The sequence below is a fragment of the Ananas comosus genome, linkage group 11 (assembly GCF_001540865.1).
Source record: "Ananas comosus cultivar F153 linkage group 11, ASM154086v1, whole genome shotgun sequence".
Taxonomy (NCBI): Eukaryota; Viridiplantae; Streptophyta; class Magnoliopsida; order Poales; family Bromeliaceae; genus Ananas; species Ananas comosus.
The window spans coordinates 4,415,373-4,437,027 of record NC_033631.1 but is presented as its reverse complement, the minus strand read 5'-3'; the positions used below and the strand labels follow the sequence as shown (position 1 = coordinate 4,437,027).

General features: G+C 41.5%; 1 protein-coding gene across 1 annotated transcript; it reads left to right on the top strand.

Moving 5' to 3' along the window:
- Positions 19,169–20,780, top strand: LOC109717586. Its single transcript, XM_020243434.1, has 2 exons — positions 19,169–19,353; positions 19,436–20,780. The coding sequence occupies exon 2, from the start codon at positions 19,944–19,946 to the stop codon at positions 20,778–20,780; it is 837 nt and encodes a 278-aa protein (XP_020099023.1). The 5' UTR covers positions 19,169–19,353; positions 19,436–19,943.

Below are 21,655 nucleotides of genomic sequence, written 5' to 3'. Positions count from 1 at the left end.
TCTTCTGTTCTCACACTATCCAAATTGGGCAGTTTTCGGGTACGGGGACCAGACCCTCTAGAGGGACCGGACCCCGAGAGCAATACTGCGCGCAGGGCAGTTGTCTGCCTTTTTCCACGGGCACGGGGACCGGACCCTCTAGAGGGACCGAACCCCGAGAGCACAAAAACTCTACAACTTTGCAGAATTTCAACAGCTTGCTCTCTAAGGTCCCCCACAATGCACTAAAGCCATTTTTGACGCTTTCGGCCTTTCCGAAGCATCCCGAACTCACTTCCGATCATTTTTTATCGAAGTTTCGAATTTAAGTATCGAGTTTTCTTTACCTTACAAACATGCTACTATATCTCAACAATATGATATAATGAATAAGTAACCATTATGCTCATGATGCATGTTATTCATATACTTGTAACCCAATCATATCGGCTAAGCCGAAGGTTGAGTCCAACTCACAACCAATCCCACAGATGAGGAGACACCCAGCTACGCTCATCCGGGACCGTCTGCTGGATAAAATATGTTAACCCAATGCGTGACAACTCTGGAGCCCACTGCTTGGGTGGAGTGACCACTACCAAGCTAACAGATGTTATGTGAGTACAATCCAATCCTCTAAACTTGATAATACCCTACCAACTAGGGGCAACAATACTTGGGGATATATCCATTCCTAACATTTTATGTCATGAGTGCTATCACATCACTAGTCCAAATGCCACCATTCCATGTCACTATGTTGTCTAAGTTCACATTCGGTTTATGGCACTATAGAGATTCCATTGTCCAAGATCCAATCCTCGTGCATATAACATTTATGTTCCATTTCACATTTTCTTCATTTACCATGAGAGCATGCAAGGAATTGAGTGCATAACACATACTACTCTACAATGCATGAGTTTACATATATACATACATGGCCAACAATAGTAATATAGACATAGGAAGAAACTCAATAATTTCGGATAGCACCACTCACCTTAGATTGATGCTAAGAGGCGAGAAACCGAGTCCTGCGATTTACCGACACCGTTTTGGCTCGACCCAAGGGTAACGAACGCAAATTGGTGTTTTTCTCCAACGGTATGTCGTAGGCTCGTAGAAACCTCGTTTTAAGCCTCCCAACGTGTCATGCCCCGAAACCGCCAATTTGGTCGGTTCGGGCCCGTACACAAACGTCGAATGGACAGCACCTCCCTTGTCCGCCCAAGGCTCAACAACCACAAGTACATGTATAAAGAAAGAAATAATTCTAGAATAACATTTCAATATACATGGCTTACATGAGGGTAAGCAACACAAGCAACTGAAAGTAAACTAACTAAACATTCACACATTGTATCTTGATTACTTTAAATCAAATACAAAGATTACACGTTATTACATTCATATATTCCTCAATATATACATTTGCCATCTCTCAATGAATAATTTACATTTCTTTTCATCAACTATAAACAGATGAAATATACAAGGTTCCACTATACTCAATGGATGTCTGCTATCTATGGAGCGCTGTCCAGATCACAATCCTCAACCACCCCGCACGAGCTAGAACCTGCATGGTTAGTGGGGTGAGAACCACTGAAAGTTCCCAGTGGGCTCGGCTGCTGACCTCACCGACTCACTCACTAGGTTTACTCAGGCATATGTAGGCAAGAAAAAATAACATATAGTAATCAACTATATCATGTAACTACTACAATGCCTGTACAAAGCTGGAAAGAACAATATATAACTCATAGAATTTATGCATGCATGCTATCATATACCATTACCCAATCAATCCAGTTAACCCCATAATTAACTGTAACTCACCAATTAAATCCCTTTTTGTCAGGGAGACCTTCCCTTTCGCCCGACAGGACCGTCTACTGGGGAGCACAACCTGCTTCCCACCCAGTTGATGACCACTCCGGAGCTCATCGCCCAAGGAGGAGCGACCTTTACCTCGAGCATTAGACAACTTGTGAGTATGATCCAATCCTCGTCTTCGAGAATTTGCTGACAATGCCACACGTTAACTAGCTCTTTTGTCACGCCCGGGTACCAGCGGAAGCATATCCGGTATGTGCACAGACCCGCCATACACCTACAGTATATAAGACGTCTACAAGAAAGCAAGTCGATAGAAGAAAACATAGAAAATTCCTATCCTGATATCAGAGCATGTATAAGTCAATAGGACTATCAACAAAAGAACAAGAGTATCCAACCCAAAATATAAGTACAAAAGAAAGTACTAAAACTATAACATCTGGATCCAAAGACTCATATACAACACAGGGTACACAAAATATTTGTACAATGATAGTCTCTCTATACAGTGGACATCACCCTCGGCCGTAGCCCGAGTAGCAAGGTGATCGACTAGCACGCTCCTAGCAAGGTCTAGCTAGACGCGACTCCCTTGCTACGATCCCTAGCCTCTCCTGTAGATGGCTCTGTAAAAACAACAATAAAAAGAGCGTGAGAAGTATTAGCAATAGTTCCCAGTGGGTAAGCCGCGAGCCTCGGCGAATTACACCACTAGGCTCATGATGTACTAAATGAAAGGAAAAGCGATAATTGCATGATATATATATATACCGTGCTAACAGGTAATCGGCATGTAATCAACATGGAAACATGATTTCTACAGTAATGAATCAACTAAATAATCGAAGCATAGCAACTACTATAAACATGAACACAAACATGGATGTGTAAGTAAATACTATACACTATAACTGACGAGCATTCATTACTGTCCTTTGTCATTTAGTACTCTCATTTCATTCATCATGACCTATTCAAGGTAGTCCAGCTTGCGCCGCGCCTAATGGCCCCGTGGTAGTATACACTCCCCACGGCAATCCACTTCGGCGCTCAATCCCGCACGGGCGAGCAACTGTCGCGTAGGCCAACTCCGGAGTGCCGGCTTGTAGGGAGCTACCCTCACAAGCGTGTGCAAATGAGCACGATGGCAAGCAAGCAAAGTCCATAGTCCAACATCTCTCAAACATCATGGCATAGCATGCTATGTTCTTATTCTCGATCCATTGATCGGAATTCTCAATATAATAAACAATGAAACTTGCTAGGATTCATTAGATTAGTAAACATATAAAAGTAATGCCAATTTACATATTGCATTAGACACTTCCCACTATTAATATGCTATCAATAGGGTCAAGAGGATGTCATTATTCGCTACTTTGTAGAAGCATAATACTCTTATCACTTGGTTATTCAACTGAACTAAATAGGAATACTTTAATGCATGAATACTTTATGCATGACTACTCTCTACTTCATAGAGTTTTCATTCAATTGTCTCAAACAATGTGTCAAGATTAGATTCAAGTCCTTTATCATTCACATAAATACAATAGCGCACAACCAAACCAATTCTATAGTAACATATAGAACATAGGGGAGCTTCACTTGCTCTGGTTAGGTCAAACCCACCTATTACTAATGTAATATACCGAAAATTCGAAAAATAAATATCGAACTTTAGTCAAATTGACCAAAGTGCGAGGATGGTACACTTCGGAAAGTCCGAAGGTGTTAAAATGAGTAAAAGTGAATTACGGGAGGTTTTCGAGAGCTAAAGGATCAAAATCTGCATTCTGCAGTTTTGAGCTCTCGGGGACCAGTTCCTAGTGGGAGAGACCGGTCCCTGAACGCGTATGAAATGAGACAGCCGAAAAATTGGCTAAGTCCTGAGAAATTAGCTCTCGGGAACCGGTCCCTGCTTGAGAGACCGGTCCCCGAGAGACCGGTCCCCCAAAGAGAGACCGGTTGCCCTGCGCGCAGCAGCTCTGGCTGCGCGGGGAGAGCCTTCGGGAACCGGTCCCTGAAGGAGAGACCGGTCCCCGCCTGCGCGAACAGCCCAGTCCAGGCTGTGTGAAAGAGTGAAAGTTGAGGGGTTTAGCTGCAATTTTGCAACCCATAGAGTATAGTAAGGGAACAAATGAGACATTTCTCTCATTCTCACCCTCTCACACTCTCTTCTCTCCCTCTCTCTCACTAGAAGACAAAAGAGGAGAAGAAGAAGACAAGAAAAGGGAGGAAAAGAAGAAGAAGAAAGTGGAGAAGAAGAAGAGAAAGTGAAGAAACTCCCTCTCCCTCATCTCTAGCTTGAAAAATGAGAGCTTACAAGGTAAGCTTTGAACCCTAATCATGGTAGAACCTAATCTAGTGTTTGGATTAAGCTTAAAATGGGTTTTATGGAACCATTTGAGTATTTGAAGCTTTTCTTTTGCTTCTTTTCAGATCAAGACCATAGAAATGGTGAAGCTTGCGGTGAGCTTCATCACCTCTCATGGTGAAACCCTAAGTAGGGTTTTGATTTGTCTAAAGATGGTTCTAATGGACTTTTTAGAGTATAATGAAGCTACTTTTGCTTCCCAATGAGATCAAACCCTAGGTTTGATGATGCTATGGAGCTAGGGCACCCAAATTGGGGCTTTTGCTCATGGAGATTTCTAAGAGAAATTGACCCTCTAGAAACCTAATTGGGAGTATTTCCGACGCGTTGGTATGCTCGGATTAGCATTACGAAAAGCCAGTGTAAAGATATGGGCAAAATGGCCTAAGTTGGCTTCGTTTTGCCGCAGGTGAAGAACGAGGAGTCCAAAAATCTCAAGAAAGTCATCGGAGCACCTAGATAGACCTACAAGGTGGGTGGTGCTTCTCAAACTTATTGAACTTCCCTCTATGCCTAATGTGTCATTCGATTGAGCATATGCACCTATATTGTTGCATGCATTTTAGGGTAAAGTAATGATAAGATGTGATGATTGCATGATTGTGAGTACAACGTGCCTAATGTTATGGTTGAGAACCCTATAAATGTCGAAAACCCTATGTGTATGCATGAGAGATAAAGTGAGCACCCAAAGTGAGCAAAAGAACAGAGTGACACTATGACATAGATCGAGTGGCATTTGATAAAGTTAATGTAAAATGACACTAGAGATAGTATGAGGTAAAGAGCCAATGTAATGTAAAGAATGATGAAAATGATAATGAGTAAAGTTAAAGTAAAGTGGGGCAATAAGAACAAGAAATGTAACGAACAAGAATGCTAGAGCTAGCAGAAGTAAAGAAATGTAAAGAATGTGATTGCATGAGTTTGCAACATAAAGTGATGTAAAGGACACTAGAGCTAGTGTAAAGTCAAGATTGAACTTATAAATCCTTTGAGTTAAGGATATGATCATACTTGCTATGAGTTCCGTGCTCGAGGGCGGTCGCTCCCCCTCGGGCGATGCGCTCCGGAGTTATGCATCACGGGTTGGAGTAAACCCGAAGGACGGTCCTAGCGGGTGAGTTCCTGCGATGATGGACTTAATGTGAAGCAAGTTAATGTGGCGAAACCCCCGGGTTAGCCTTGAGATTAAAGAATAAAGAATAAAGAGTAAAGAGCAAAGAACAAAGAGCAAAGTGTAAAGATAAAGAACGAAAGAACTTGCATAATCTGCATATGTTAATGTTGAGCATATTCCTTGCTTTTTTTCAGGCATATTAGCATCATGTTGTAGATTGGTTACTATATTTCAGCTTATCCTTTCTATTATGCCTGAGTTAGTCCTAGTGGGAAAGTCGGTGATGTTGAGGCCGAACCCACTGGGAACTTTGTTGTAGTTCTCACCCCACTATTCCACAGAGCCGAGACCGAGCGAGCCGGGGAGCGACCGAGGTAAAGGTATCGCGCCTTAGTCAGAGGCCACCAATGTTGGGTTCCATTTTGTAGTAAAGTACCCTATGATCATCTTTTGTACATGATGGTAATTGATGTAAAGAAAAGAATGTAATGTGTATTTCGAGGTAAATGTAATGTAGTTCAAAGAATCATGAATGTAAATGGATGCAAAGTATATGATCAAAAATGAATCATAAAACTTGTGTAAATGTTAGTTTTCCTTTCTTTCACTAATGGCTATTGCTTACCCTCGTGTAAGCAGTTTGTGTATGTTTCCGCTAGTGCATTTCTTGTTTGAATTTGTACATGTGATGAGTCTTGGGCGGATAGGGAAAACTCTGTCCGTTCGGCGTCTGTTTGACGTGCTCGGGTCGGGCCAAATTGGCATCGGTCCCGGGGCGTGACAACTAAGCTCAAATCAGCTCAAATGAATTCCAAGAGTTAGCTCGACTAGGCCACGACCCTGCTGAACATGAAACATAAGAATCACGTCACAACGATTACTAAAAGTCCAATTTCGACGAAATACTCAAATGTACTATCTTGCAACGTAAATCCCTGTTTTGGCTCAGCTCACCTCAAGTTAAGCCTCCCAAAAGCTCTCACTGATCAGCAAAAAATGATCCAAGGGTCGATCGCAATCCTGCTGCGAGCAAACGCGAAACGGCGTCAAAACGCTCCCTTACTAGGTAATAGGGCTGAGATCTTACAAATTCAGTTTTCTAACAGGAATTTCTACTTACCCTTGGTTGAAATATCCTCCCAAACCAGCTTCCAAGAGCACAGGTTCAGCTCAAAGAGGCTCGAAAACCTGCTGCAAAGAATTCAATCCAAACTGCGTCAATTACTCAATTAAACTTCATATAGTCCTGAACTTATGTCACAATTGACTAATTACCTTTGTCTAGCTTTGCAGTAGCTTAACCTTGGTTCAAGGTAGTTAAATCATAGCTAAATAACTACTCGCAAGCTGCTGGAATCCTTCTCAAACTCAGCTGGAAGCAATAAAAACTGAAATGCGTCAAAAACGAATACTAAACCACAAACTTGAGAGTAATTGAGTTATAAACCTCTCTACAGCTTTCATTCAGCAGCCCCCCAGCAATAGGCATAAAAATTCTGCTAAAAACACTTCACTTTACCTTTAAAAGCTGACCCCAAGTCCATCCAACCAGCAAACGTCGATCGGGACGCGAAATCGGCGCAAAACGACGACTTTTGCGTAGAGAGAAAAAAACCCTAGAGAGAGAAAGAGGGAGAAGGGGGAGAAGCTTGCTCTGAGCTCCAGCAACCTCTACAGAGCTCTAGGGGTCGTGCTGGATATAAGGGATAAGAACAGGAGGCAAAAAGACCAAAAGAACCCTGCTGCCACGCACCTGCTGCAGCTGCTGCTTGCTGTACCGGTACAGCATAATGCCTGTACCGGTACACAACGCAAAATCTGCCCAATTCGCAGAAGCAATGCACTTTCTTGTCTCCAACAATCTAATCACTCTCAAACTTGTCCAAAAACTTGTCTAACCCTTTTAGAACCTGTAGGATAGATTCACATCTCATTCCTTACACTCGAACTTCGCAATTTGCAAAAGTTCAGTGTATTACATCTTTATGCTAGATTTACATGTCCAATTCTAGATGCTAATCCATTCATCTAGTTCTAACGCCACACATATTACAAGTTCATTGTCCTTGTTTAACATTCACAATACTCGGTGCCACTCATGCCATTTACTAACAATGTCACTTTATCAACTATTTCACAGTCCAATGCAAGTTCATACATCTATAGGGTTCTATGTTTACTAACCATTGTCCACACATATTTAGCTTTCAAAGCATACAAGTAAACCATATCCAATCACATATCAAGCTCAACTCTATAAGGCATGAATATCACTAACATGTATATATATGCTCAAGAAAAATGACATAAACATAATAGGTCATTCGATGACTTCGGAAAGCACCACCCACCTTGTAGGGATGCCAAAATGCTAGAACCAAAGTCTCGGAATTTATAAACACCGATTCCTCTTGACCAACCGTAAACGAAAGCAAAACGAGGTTTTCGCTAACTAGCGCGCTGTAGGTCCATCGGAATATCAATTTAAGCTCCCGAACACGTCGAACTTTCCTTCATTGAGGAATAAAAGATATTAAACTCAAGCTATATTCATATTTCGACAATTTTTACATTTAACCCCAATTCGTATATGTAATACACTGAATTTTTGCAAATTGCGAAATTCGAGTGTGAGGAATGATATGTGGAACCCTCCCACATGTTCAAAAGGGTTTAAAGATGTTTACACATAAGTTTGAGAGTGATCGGAATGTCGAAAACAAGAAAGTGCATTGAACCGGCGAAAATCAGCTTTTTCTGCTTGCTGTACCGGTACAGCCATTAGCTTGTACCGGTACACAATGCAGAAACAGCAGCAGCTTGGGTATTTCGGTAATTTCACACTTGATCTCTATCTTTTAGACCCCAGCTCGACCAGGGATGCTCAGTGGAACCTGCTGGAGTCCAGAGGAGTGTTCTCCCATCTCTCTCTCTCTCTCTCTAGGGTTTTTCTCTCTCTACATAGAAATCGGCGATTTCGCTCGTTTTCGTCGCTTTGCTCGTTCTTCGCTGTTTGCGAGTGTCGCTGAGCCTTGGTGGACGTGTGAGGGAGTGCTTTGGAAGGATTTTCGCAGCCCTGGACCAGTGAGGTGCTGGTTGGAAGCTTGAGGAGGTATTCGATTCGATTTTTTCCATTATTAACGTCCTATTATCGATTTGAGTGTTGCTTTTGAGTTTGTTGCTTCCAACTGACTTAAACTGAGAATTCATCCAGAACAGATGAGCTAATTAGAGTGAATTAACTCCTTTTAGACCTGTGATAATCTAACTAAAGCTAATGCCTATTAGCCATTTATTAAGTATAAATTGAACGAAAGCAAATTTGTGACGATGATGCAATTTGAATATCTTCGCAGCAGGTCTCGATCTTCGTTGAGCCTGAACTTGTCAACTCTAAAGCTGGTTTGAAGGATTCTATTACCAAGAGTATAGCAGGAACCATTACAGTTAGATAACTGAATTGTTATGGGGTTTGCGTCTACGTGTTTCGCCGGCCAATATTCCGAACCTATAGTTGCTAAATATGATATTTGAGTCGTTGTTGAATGTCTGATACGCCTAGCATGAGTTCAAGCCGACCTTACACTGGTCATCCTTAGTTGGCTTGAGAAGCACTTATAGAGACCTTAAATGTACGAACAACACACACTTAATGCTACATACTTGAATGTAACTATGAGCCGAATTGAACATATTCGGCGCCATAGATTTAAAACTCAATCTGAAATGTTTTTTCATCAGCGGGTGAACCTCACAAAAAAACAGACTGAATGGAGCCTATCTCCATTGACCTAACCAGTAGCAAAACTCCCCACAATAATTTCTATATGTAATTCTACGAGATCTAATATACTGTCTTATAGTGATTGTTAAGGCCTATTTAGTTCTCACATAGTCTCAGTAAAAGTAGTCTTCACAGTAAAAACCAAGAGATCAGTTTATTAATACAACATAACGTATTATTATTCATCAGTTAATAACTTATAACAAGTGTAGACATAGAAAACGATGACATTCCAATTTCCCCCGACTCTAAAGTAGAGAACACATACAACACCAATACATGTTGACTAGTCCATAATAGGCAAAGATAATAACATGCCAGTGAATTTACATTATTTCCCACAACACACAATCTAGTATCTTAGTTATATTATTTCCCGGGATCTGCCAGATCGGACAACATTGCAAACCATGAAAAAACAGATATATGTAGACATGGACAGGAATAATATGCTGCTCAAAACAACACACACGCCTCATTCCACATCAGCATGTTGAGACGTCGCTCCCTACCAAAGAATACCACACCAACAGACACATCGGCCACACACCCACACAACGACACCACACATCCGCACACGTAATCCCGTTCGGGATAGTGCCGCAAGTGGATTGCCGTGGAGTTCGTACCACGGACCATTAGGCCGGCGCAAGCCGACTACCTGGTAGGTCCTGAAATGAAACGAAAACCTATGAGGTGAATGACTAAATGAAAAGGACATAATGAATGCTATTAATTCCAGTACAGTATCACTTCATGCCTCGTGCTTATATTCAGTCTAATAATCTCATTGATCTAACATTGAAATGCCCATATCTCTTGTATGTCAATCGATCTCATTACTGATTTGAAAGTTATACATGTTTGATTCTATATGCTTATTACTTATTAGCATCATCTTATAAATTATGCAATTACCGTTTTTGCTTCATTAGTAATCTTAGCCCATGGTATATTCGCCGAGGCTGGCGTGCTCAACTCACTGTGGAACATGTTTATAAATTCTCTGCCCGTCCCTTTTGTGGCTGTTGTTTTTAAGACTGTATCAGAGAGTTAGGATCATGCAAAAGAGTCGCGCCTAGCTAGGGACTACTAGGAGCGTGCTAGTCGATCACCTTGCTACTCGGGCTACGGCCGAGGGTGATGTCCCTATGTATAGAGAGACCACCGTTGTACCTATTCCTTTTGTATACCCTGCGATGTATATGTATTGTTGAGATCAGACTCTATAGTTGTGATACTTTCTCCTTTTTGCTGAGATTTTGGATTGTATACTCTTTGTTCCTTTACTGATAGTATATCGACTTGTATTTTGCTCTGATATCAGGATAGGATCTTACTATACTTTCCTCCTATCGACTTGTGTTCTTGTAGACGCCTTATATACTGCAGGTGTATGGCGGGTCTGTGCACGTGCCGGATATTCTTCCGCTGGTACCCGGGCGTGACAGTATATGTCATCAACGTAGTGTAATTTCTAAGCTTTCATGGCAACTTTAAGCTTTAGAAACTCAAATTCTATAGCTTAAACCCTTTCTTTTAGCTTAAATATCATAACCATAATCAGGAATTAAGATCCACTTGCCTCAGGTTGCTCATTTCACATACATGTATACTACTCATATATACACATAACATATGGTTTTTCTAAACTTCCATGGAAACCACAAATACGAGTAACCCAATAAAACCCATTGTTCAACCTTTTTACCGAGTAAATACACAAACTCTATCAAAGAGATGTGTTAACTTCACCTCAAGCTTCATTCCGACCTAAACTCACATAAGGTATTCATACCACTCAACATACAGCTTGTTCTCTAAATTTCCAGGGCAATTATAAACACTAGCAACCAAGAATTCACAGCTCAAACTCTTTTCTAGGTTGAATTCAACAAACCCTATCCAAGAAACATAATCAACCTACCTCAGGTTGCTTGGCTCACATATACACAAATGACATAAAGCTTTTCTAGGTTTTCTCACGGCAACCTAATCTCTAGAAGCCAAAATCTCAAAACTAAACCTCTCTTAGGTTAATTAAACCAGCCCTAATCAGGAAATACACCAACCTTACCTTAAGATTGCTCTCAACCAACTGATTTTCCTTGCTCCACCCTTTCTTTCAGCTCAAAACACTTGAATCTTTCAACAAAACCCTTAGTTCACCATCACCTTAGGTTAGAGAGAGAGAGGGAGAAAGAGATAAGAAGAGAGGTTGAAGAGAGTGTAAATCCTATACGTAGCAGCTGCTGGAGTTGCTGGGTAGTAGATAAGCCCAAACAATTGCTAAAAACCCCTTCACAATTACTGGAATTACCCCTTTACAAATATGTTCCCAATTTAGAATCTGATACTTTTCGCCGGAGCCCTTCTGAATGTCCGTTTATGCTCAAATTTGACAATCAGGCTCGGTTAAAATTAATAAAAAGAACAAAATCTTAAGTTTTCAGTTTGGACCTTTTTGGTCACCGAAAGCTCTACCGACTAAAATCTCTAGCAAATAGCAGTCAGATTTTATTTTCCACTTTTCGGGTGTCGGAATGACATGAAACTTTAAATCTCGCCTCATAAAAATAATTTTGATATATTCTCCAATTTTCATAATTTTCTGACACTGTGAATTTTCTGCTAACATATCAGTCCCATTTCTTACAGAAAATTTTAAATCTTCTGTTTCTGTTCTAATTTCAGCACAAGTCATTTTCGACTTTTATTTTACTTTTTTAAGTCCAATAAAAATAGTATCTTACACTATTTTTATTTACACTTTTTTATATTAAAAATCCGGTATATTGTACAACGTGTCGATTTATCGTTTAATTAAGAAATTAAGGGATCAATTTCACCATAAACCCCATATCTACAAAAATCCTAATTTCAACGCTAGGGTTTCCCATAACATGGTCAAGAACCAATCACTATGAGAAATCATGAATCATCCTAGGTTTCTAAACCACAAGAACCCCAAAACATGGATTCTAGGTCAATCAAAACAAACCCTAGGTTTAAACTTGCCAAACCTTACCTTGGCCACTTTTAGACCTCAAACTCCACTTTGTAGGAGAGCCTCTTCCACTCCACCAAGCTCCAAAATCCTTCCAAACCCCTCCAATTCACCTTGTTGGAGAGCTTCTAGAGAGAGGAGGGTGTTCTCAGCTTGTGTGCATGAAAGGGGAGGGTTAGGACTATATATAAGTCCCCACAATTGCAATTAGGCCCCTCAATAATTTGTAATTGCAGTAGTTAACATTCTGCATCATATAACACTGGGTACCGATACTCGGGCTTGAGTATCGGTACCCCCGGGATGATGCCACAACTCGAGAGCAGGCATCATGCACAGGCCATTGAGTATCGGTACGAGGCCAGTAGTACCGGTACGCGGCCTTCCCAGTACCGATACCATCAACCGGGTACCTCAACCAGCACATTGGCCAAATTTGCCTTCTACAGAGTACCAATACCCGACATCTAGTACCGATACCAGCCTCCCAGTACTGATACTGCCCCAGTTCAGTACCGGTACCCCAGGCCCCAAACTCAAACCTAAGATCAACCTTTTCTGCACCTACAGGGGGGTTCCGGTACCAGGCTCCAGTACCAGTACCCAGCTCCAGTTCTGCAGTTTTTCAAGATTGAGTTCGTTTTCACGCCGGATAATGCTAAAACCACTCAAACACTATTCAGGGTCCCTTCTAACAAGTCCGAAGCCCTCGGGACCAAATACGACACATGTCCCATGGCTCACAAATTTTTTAAGATTTTGTGGATGATCAATTTTTTGTACGGGATGTGAGGATTTTTGTAAGTTTCTTAGAATTTATGTGGATTATTAGAATTTTTGTTTAATTGTTAAAATTAGGTGAATACATGATTTGTTGAAATTTTTATATGATTGCAAAGATTCTATAAAGAAAATAGAAAGAAACAGTGAATTGTTTATCATTTTTAAAAAAAATATACAAAATAATTTTGATAAAGATATTTAATAAATTATAATTTTTTTAAGAATTTATTTGAAAAAAATAAGTTCGTAATAGGCTGCTTGATGCCCTATCAGTGACCAATGTTCCAATCCCCATGGCCATTCGTAAATTTTTTTTGATTGTCACACACTTACTTAGCATAAAATGAAGTACCAAAATTGACACTTTTGAAAAGTGACATCTGTTTTCACGAAAAATGAACAGACGGAAAAACGAAAAAGATTTAAATAAATAATTAAGAGGTGTGGAAGTGGAATAAGAGTGGGAATTTATTAGGGGTGCAAATTTTTTTATCCTTTTTTTTGTTTTGTATTTTTTTTTGGACTATATATTCTTTAGCAACGAGAAAAGAAATATATAGTGTAATAGATAATAACCATCAGAGATAAACGGTTCACACTTCCCGGGTACCCGTAGGTATCCGGTTAATTACTCCCTCTCGTCACATCCGGGCTATCTCCGATTAAGCTGGTCATAATCAAAATACCCTCTTCTAAATAATAATAATAAAATTATTATTATTATTATTATTGGCTAAACCATAATAATAATAATAATAATAATAATAATAATAAATGCCCATGAGGTGTTCACCATATACACTTGTTTAACGCAAACACACACACACACACACACACACACACACACACATATATATATATATGAAATACGTATATAAAGGACTTTTTTCGAAAATAACCCTGTGAAATTTCGTAATTGCCAAAATAACCCTGTGAAACTTTTATTTGTAAAACTAACCCTCCTCTCGCCACCTCAGCCGCCACATCAGCATTTCTCACAAAGACGGTGACTCGTTCACCGTCTTTAGGTCTAACGTCTTGAAGGCGGTGAATGGTTCACCGCCTTCTCGAGGCACCACCTTCTCAGCAATTCCCCTCGCCTTCTCAGCAATTCCCCGCGTACCCTAAGGTGCCCCAAGAAGACGGTGACTCATTTACCGCCTTAACAAAGGCGGTGAATCGTTTACCGTCTTATCGAGGCCACCGCCTTCTCAGCAATTCCCCGCGTGGCGCAAGGCCTTCTCAGCAATTCCCCGCGTGGCACTAGGTGCCTACGGAAGACGGTCACTCGTTTACCGCCTTGACAAAGGCGGTGAATAGTTTACCGCCTTATCTAGGCATTCTGATAAGGCGGTGATTCGTTTACCGCCTTATCTATGCCGCCTAACCAAATCCCTGTCTTTAGTGTAGAACTCCACCCAACCTAATTTCGCTAAGTCCTCGAGAGGGGGCCTAAAACACAGGTAAGACGGTGAGTAGTTCACAGTCTCATCTGGGCTCCACTAGACACGGTTAACACCGTCTTTAGCGCGTGACTCCTAGATAAGACGGTGAACCGTCTACCGTCTTCATGACGCGGTGAACGATTCACCGTCTTATGAAGACGGTGAACCGTTCACCGTCTTCATTAGGTTACCCGACCCCAGACCGAGCCCCAAACCTCTCCCTTCCTTTTTTCGCTCACGCTTTCTCTGTCTATCTCTCTGTCTCTCTCTCTATCTCCCTCTCTGCCCATCCCTCTCCACGAGCCACCCCCTGTCGCCGCTACCCGTGCCGAGGTCGCCGCCCCCTGTCGCCGCTACCCGTGCCGAGGTCGCCGCCCCCTGTCGCCGTCGCTCGTGCCAAAGTCGCCGCCCCGGCCGCCCGTGCCAAAGTCGCCACGCCCTGTCACAGCCGCCCGTGCCAAGGTCGCCGCCCACGGTCGCCGACGTCGCTGTCGCCGCCCCTGCCGAGGTCGCTGCCCATCCCTCTCTCAGGTGCATACTCTAGTGTAGGTTTAATGTAAATGTAGTTGGTTTAGCTGTAAATGGGCTTGATCATAGATGACAATCTCACTTTGAATGGCACAAATGCACAAATGCACTCTGAATGTAAGTGCCTTATGCCTTTGAAATGGCACAAATGCACTTTGTATTTGGTGTAAGCTTCTCTAACTGTCAAATATTATCTAGAGAAAGTGTATTTGCCTTATGCCCATCCCTCTCACATGTAACGTATTGAAATCCCGAAACGATAATCGAACTTCGACCAAATTGGTTAAAGTGTCGAAGGAAAGCGATGGACAAGTTCCTCTTGCATTCCAATAATGTTGGAAGGGCTAAAAATGAGTTGGGAAGACTTGGAATGGTTTTGGCGTCGACCGGCGCGAAGTAGAGCCGGATCGAAGTCAAAAACTGTATTCTGGATGTCTTGTACCGGTACAAAGGTGATGGTTGTACCGGTACAACCAGCGACCAGAGCTCAGATAGCTCTCGGGTTGGAGCTGCCAGGTCCTGTACCGGTACAAGGGGCCTTGTACCGGTACAAGCCCTGCGAAACCGAGAGAACCAGCTCTCGGGTTGGGCTGTCTGTCAGGTCTTGTACCGGTACAAGACCCCGTGTACCGGTACAAGGAGCCCGAATAGCAGGAAATGTTTTAAATATGGGAAAAATAGAGGGGCTTAGTTGCAAATATGCCTTTATGAGGGCTGAGGGTCCACTCCCCTCTCATTTCCCTCTCATTTCTCTCCCTCTCTCACACCTCTCTTGCTCTCTCTCTCTCTAACCGAAAAGAGAAAGAAAGAAGAAGAAGAAGAAAGGAAGGAGAGGAAGAACAAGAAGAAGAAGAGGAAAGGAAGGAGAAGATCAAGGAGAAGGAGTAGGAGCTCATCTCCCTTCCCTCTTTCAAGCTAAAGCTAGCTTTGGAGCAAGCTTTTAGAGGTAAGCTCTAACCCTAAAATGGCATTTCTAGGGTTTAGGGTTTTGGTTGCTTTTGAGTGGTTCAAATGGAACCCATTTGAGTTAGAGAAGATGGTTCTAGCTCACATTGAAGCTTTGAACCATGGATTGCACCATTGATGCAAACCTAGGGTTAGGGTTTGGGTTTTAAACCCTAGATCTTTGGTTTTGATCTCCCTACAAGCTTTAGAGCTTCATAGTAGCCGAAGACACATGAAATCCATGGTTCCTTTGTAGTGCTCTAATGGTGAAAATCTAGGGTTTGTTCTAAACACCCTAAGAACGGTTCGAATGGTTCTAAATGAGCTCTAAGAACTTGGACAAGCTCTCTTTTGCTTGTTTTATAGATCAAATTCGGAGTATTGAGCATACGCCATGTTAGGGCATCCCAAAGAGGGGTTTTGCTCATATAGGGTTTTGATCTATTTTGACCATGTGGAAACCTAATTGGGGACCTAACGAACGCGTTGAAACGCTCGGTTCGACAATCCGACGAGTGAACGCAAAGTTATTGATAAAAACGTCGTTTTCCGTACAGATAGCCGCAGCATGCGGATTAGGGCTTCAAAAATTCCAAGAAATTCACCAAAGCATCCTTGTAACCATCTAAGGTGGGTGGTGTATTCCAAAGACATCGGAAATCCCTTTATGTCTAAGTGTCATATTTTGAGCATATGTGTGTATTCGAGCATTTTGCATAATAGGGTTCATTTATGAGCTTTTTATAGCATGACGTGAATTCAAATGCATGTTAAATAGTTGTGAGATCGTGAGAATGATAATCCCTATGTATGCATAAATGTGACAAGAATCTAGAAAGGTTAGTAAACAAAAGTGACACAATGACATAGAGTTAGCAAGTGACATGGACGAGTCTAGAACACTTAGTAAACAAGTGTGGCATTTGGCAAGAGAACAAGATCAAAGTATCTAGAAAACAAATGTGGTCTTTGACATGAGAATGAACGAGATAATTGACATTTTAACCTTAAAGTTAAGAGTCATTGAGCATAGTCTTCCTTAAAGTTAAGGAATGGATTGAACTTGGAATCCTCAAATGTAGGATTGATCGTACTCACATTAGTCCTTGCTCGAGGTTGTGGTAGCTCCCCCTCGGGCGATGTGCTCCGGAGTCGACATCACTGGGTTGTAGCGGGTATCTCCCCAGAGGACGGTCCCATCGGGTTGTAGCGGGTATCTCCCCGATTATTGGGATTTTGAGTTGGTGAGTTTGTTGAGGGCGAAACCTACGGGTTAGCCAAGAGATTGGGTATTGACACTATGACCTTGCATTCATCACGAGCATTATATTGTGCATATCATTTTATATTGTTCAGGCATATTAGTTGCATTTGCTAGTTGGTTACTTACTTTCCTTTATTCTATTATGCCTGATTAGACCTAGTGGGATAGTCGGCGTGGTTGGTTGCCGAACCCACTGGGAACTTTGTTGTAGTTCTCACACCCCTATTTCCACAGAGCCGGGACCCAGCGAGCCGGCAGACGATCGCGGTAAGGGCATCGCGTGCTAGGTAGAGACCGCCCGAGACATTTATCTATTTTAGTTGCATACCCCTTTTGTTATATGTCATCTTTTGTACTCGATGATTTAGTTGTTAAAGAAAAGAACTTGTATGATGTAAAAGATTTATATTTAAACGCAAGAAGCTTCATTTTGGGATCCTGTGATGTATAAAAGAAATGATGAAAAGATGTAATTTATCTCCTAAGTGTAGCTTGTTTACTTTCACACTTGGCTTTTGCTTGCCCTCGTGCAGGCCATTGTGTATGCTTCCGCTTATGCAAATTTGTACTCTATTGATACTTGTGTTGAGCCTTGGGCGGACAGGGAAAGCTCTGTCCGTTCGGCGTCTTTTTCACGCTCTCGAACCAGCCAAAGAGGATCGGGCTCGGGACGTGACATCACAGGTGCATACTCTAGTGTAGGTTTAATGTAAATGTAGTTGGTTTAGCTGTAAATGTACTTTAGTTAGATGACAATCTCACTTTGAATGGCACAAATGCACAAATGCACTTTGAATGTAAGTGCCTTATGCCTTTGAAATGGCACAAATGCACTTTGTGTTTTGTGTAAGCTTCTCTAACTGTCAAATATTATCTAGAGATAGTGTATTTGCCTTATGCCCATCCCTCTCACAGGTGCATACTCTAGTGTAGGTTTAATGTAAATGTAGTTGGTTTAGCTGAAATGTACTTTAGTTAGATGACAATCTCACTTTGAATGGCACAAATGCACAAATGCACTTTGAATGTAAGTGCCTTATGCCTTTGAAATGGCACAAATGCACTTTGTGTTTTGTGTAAGCTTCTCTAACTGTCAAATATTATCTAGAGATAGTGTATTTGCCTTATGCCCATCCCTCTCACAGGTGCATACTCTAGTGTAGGTTTAATGTAAATGTAGTTGGTTTAGCTGAAATGTACTTTAGTTAGATGACAATCTCACTTTGAATGGCACAAATGCACAAATGCACTTTGAATGTAAGTGCCTTATGCCTTTGAAATGGCACAAATGCACTTTGTATTTGGTGTAAGCTTCTCTAACTATCAAATATTATCTAGAGATAGTGTATTTGCCTTATGCCCATCCCTCTCACAGGTGTAAGAGCCTTATGCCTTTGAAATGCACAAATGCACAAATGCACTATAGAAACCTCTTTTGGAGGTTATTTGGTTACTAATTGGAATAGCTTATTTGGTTACTAATTGATTTGATTTCGGGATTGGAAATAATTAGTATTCTACTATAGAAACCTCTTTTGGAGGTTTATGGCTAGTCGTTGGAAATAATTAGGATTCTTTTCCTATGTAGTTAAAATGGCTAGTCGTCGGATGTCTCTTAGTGTTCATTGGGATGGACAGTTAGTTATGGATCGAAATGGTCCCCGATATTTCGGTGGTCGAAAGAAATTGATCGCGATTCGTTCAGATACGACCTATACGAATTTTGAGAGGAGAATGTATCGTTTAGTAAATTGTAATAGAGAAGAATGTTGTCTTAAATACAAAATTCGATGCCCTATGGGAGCGAATGAATATATTGATCATGATATAGTAGATGATGAATCATTGGAGGGTTTAATTGGATTGTCTGAACATTATGGATGTGTGTCGCTATACATCGAGAAAGATTTATATCCGTCGGAGACACAATATCAGTCGCAAGGTTATTACACAAGCCTGCTACATAATGACATCGATGTGGGTTTTCCGGATGCTGCAATTGGTGACCGTGAAGTTGGTAATGAACCAGACACTTATCAGATGACAAGGTCAGTAAGATCTATAGATTGCGGTGAATATTTTATTTAATTACGAAATATTTTGATAAGTTTGAATAATAATTACTGCAGACAGATTCAGTCTCCACGTGCGCAACCCTCCACCGCACGTGCGCAACCCTCGACGTCACGTGCGCAACCCTCGACGTCACGTGCGCAGCCCGAGACTTCACGTGACGAACCCACGATATTTCATACACCTAATGAAAATTACGATTGGGGGTAAAGAAAATGTTGATTATTTTTTAATTAATAGTAAGTGAAATTTGAACGTCTTCTAGTAAACATTCGGGACCTATTGCAGGCTATCTACGTCCTATGCAAATTGGAATGAAGTTCTTGATAATCTAGTCGAGGAAGGAGATGATAACGACGGTAATCAGGACGATGCCCCCATTCATAATGATGGTAATCAGGATGATTCACCCATTCGTAATGACGATAATCAGGATGATGAACCCATTCATGAGGACGACGATTGGAATGATCTAGCTGCCGACATTGAAGATGATCACGATGGTGGATTAAATTGCCTCGCGAATGCCATTTACAGTTTGAATGATGACCCGCATGTAAACAACGAATATGTAGACAATCCTGACGAAGAGCTTGATTTCATTGACCATCCGGAGCAATTTCCTACAGATAACAATTGGATACAAGAGTATGTTGTGAATTCGAGTGAGTTCGATGTTAGACGTACCAATTCCGATCTACCTAGCATTGACGGCACTTGGCTCCGTGAAATCTTTAAAGATAAGGCATCTTTAGTGGATGCTCTAGATCGATGGCACATTACTCACAATGTTCAGATGAAAGTTTTGAAATCTACCAAAACAACTTATACAGTGAAATGCACAGTTGAGGGATGTCCTTGGAGGTTACACGCTTCGGTTCCTAAAGATGCAACATATTTCAGAGTTAAGACATATGCGGGTCAACACACTTGTGTTATTCCAATGCTAAATGCGGCGCACCGTAATTGTACTTCAAATCTCATATGCCAAGTAATTCTCCCGTTAATGAAGGCAAGACTAAATATGACGCCAAAAGAAGTGCAGGAAACGGTGCGATCCACTTTGCATGTTCAAATAAGTTATTGGAAGGCATGGCTGGCAAGGAGCAAAGCATTACAGATTATTTACGGGAGCTGGGAGCAGTCATACACAGACTTGCCTCGGTATCTTACTATGCTACAGAGTACTAATCATGGAACTTTTTGGCGGCTTGATCATAGATGGCCATCAGAGGGAATATGTCAGTTTGGCCGTGTTTTCTGGTCATTTGCTCCTTCTATTCAGGGATTCGCACATTGTCGGCCTGTGGTGAGCATTGATGCCACTCACTTGTATGGCAAATACGAAGGCCATGCATTGATAGCGACGGCTGTCGATGCGAATGATAGCATTTTTTCCTTGGCTTTTGCAATTTGCGAAGGCGAAAATGGTAGAAGTTGGCGTTGGTTTTTACATAACTTGGGGCATTATGTTATACGCAATCGACCGGTTTGTTTTATATCCGATAGATTTAGTGGCTTAAAGGAAATAGTGGCTGAGTTATATCCCACTCGACAGGGGCATGCACACCGGTGGTGTCTTCGACACATGAAAGCAAATATGGCTAAGCAGTTAAAAATGATTTATTATTAGACAAATTCTATTGTATCGGCAGTGCTCCAACATCGGTACAATATTATAAAATGAAAGATGAGTTACTCGCGCTAGATCAAGATGCTTGGAAGTATGTCGATGAGCTCAAAGTATACAAAGAGTATTGGGCGTGGGCATTTGATGGAGGTCGACGCTTCGGGTTGATGACCACAAATATGTTCGAGAGTTTAAATGGGGTACTTAAGGGAATTCGTGCTCTCCCAATAACGGCATTTGTCGCGGGAACTTTTTATAAACTTAATAGTTATTTTGTAAAGCTTCGTAAAAAAGGTGAAAGTATGACGGCCACGTTAGCACCAAAAATACAAAGTCGGATTACGATGAATATGGTGACGGCGCGGGGACACATTGTATATCGATTTGGGCCTAATGAGTTTGAAGTCCAAACAGGACACTTTAATTACAATGTTACCCTTAATGGAACACAAGCGAATTGTGATTGCGGCAAATTCAAGCTAACGGGCATACCTTGCTCGCATATTTTAGCAGTTTGCAGTAATTCACAACTAAGAATAGATTATCATAGTCTTTGTTCCCATTGGTATACTGTAGAGTGTTACTACCAGACATACGCACCGCTTTTCCATCCAGTTCCAGACAGATGATGCTACTGGCCACGACCCCAAGGCCCCCCAATTGTACCGCCTCCCATAAGAAGGAAGAAAGGTCGACCACGATCAACACGTATTCATAATATAATGGACGAAACAAGTGGGCGACGAACAAAATGTAGCATTTGTAAGCAGGGAGGTCATAATAGAAACACCTGTCCACAGAATACAGAGATAGCACAACAAGGATGTCGACGTAGGACTTCATACCTAACTTAATAGTATTTATGAAATTTTCAATCT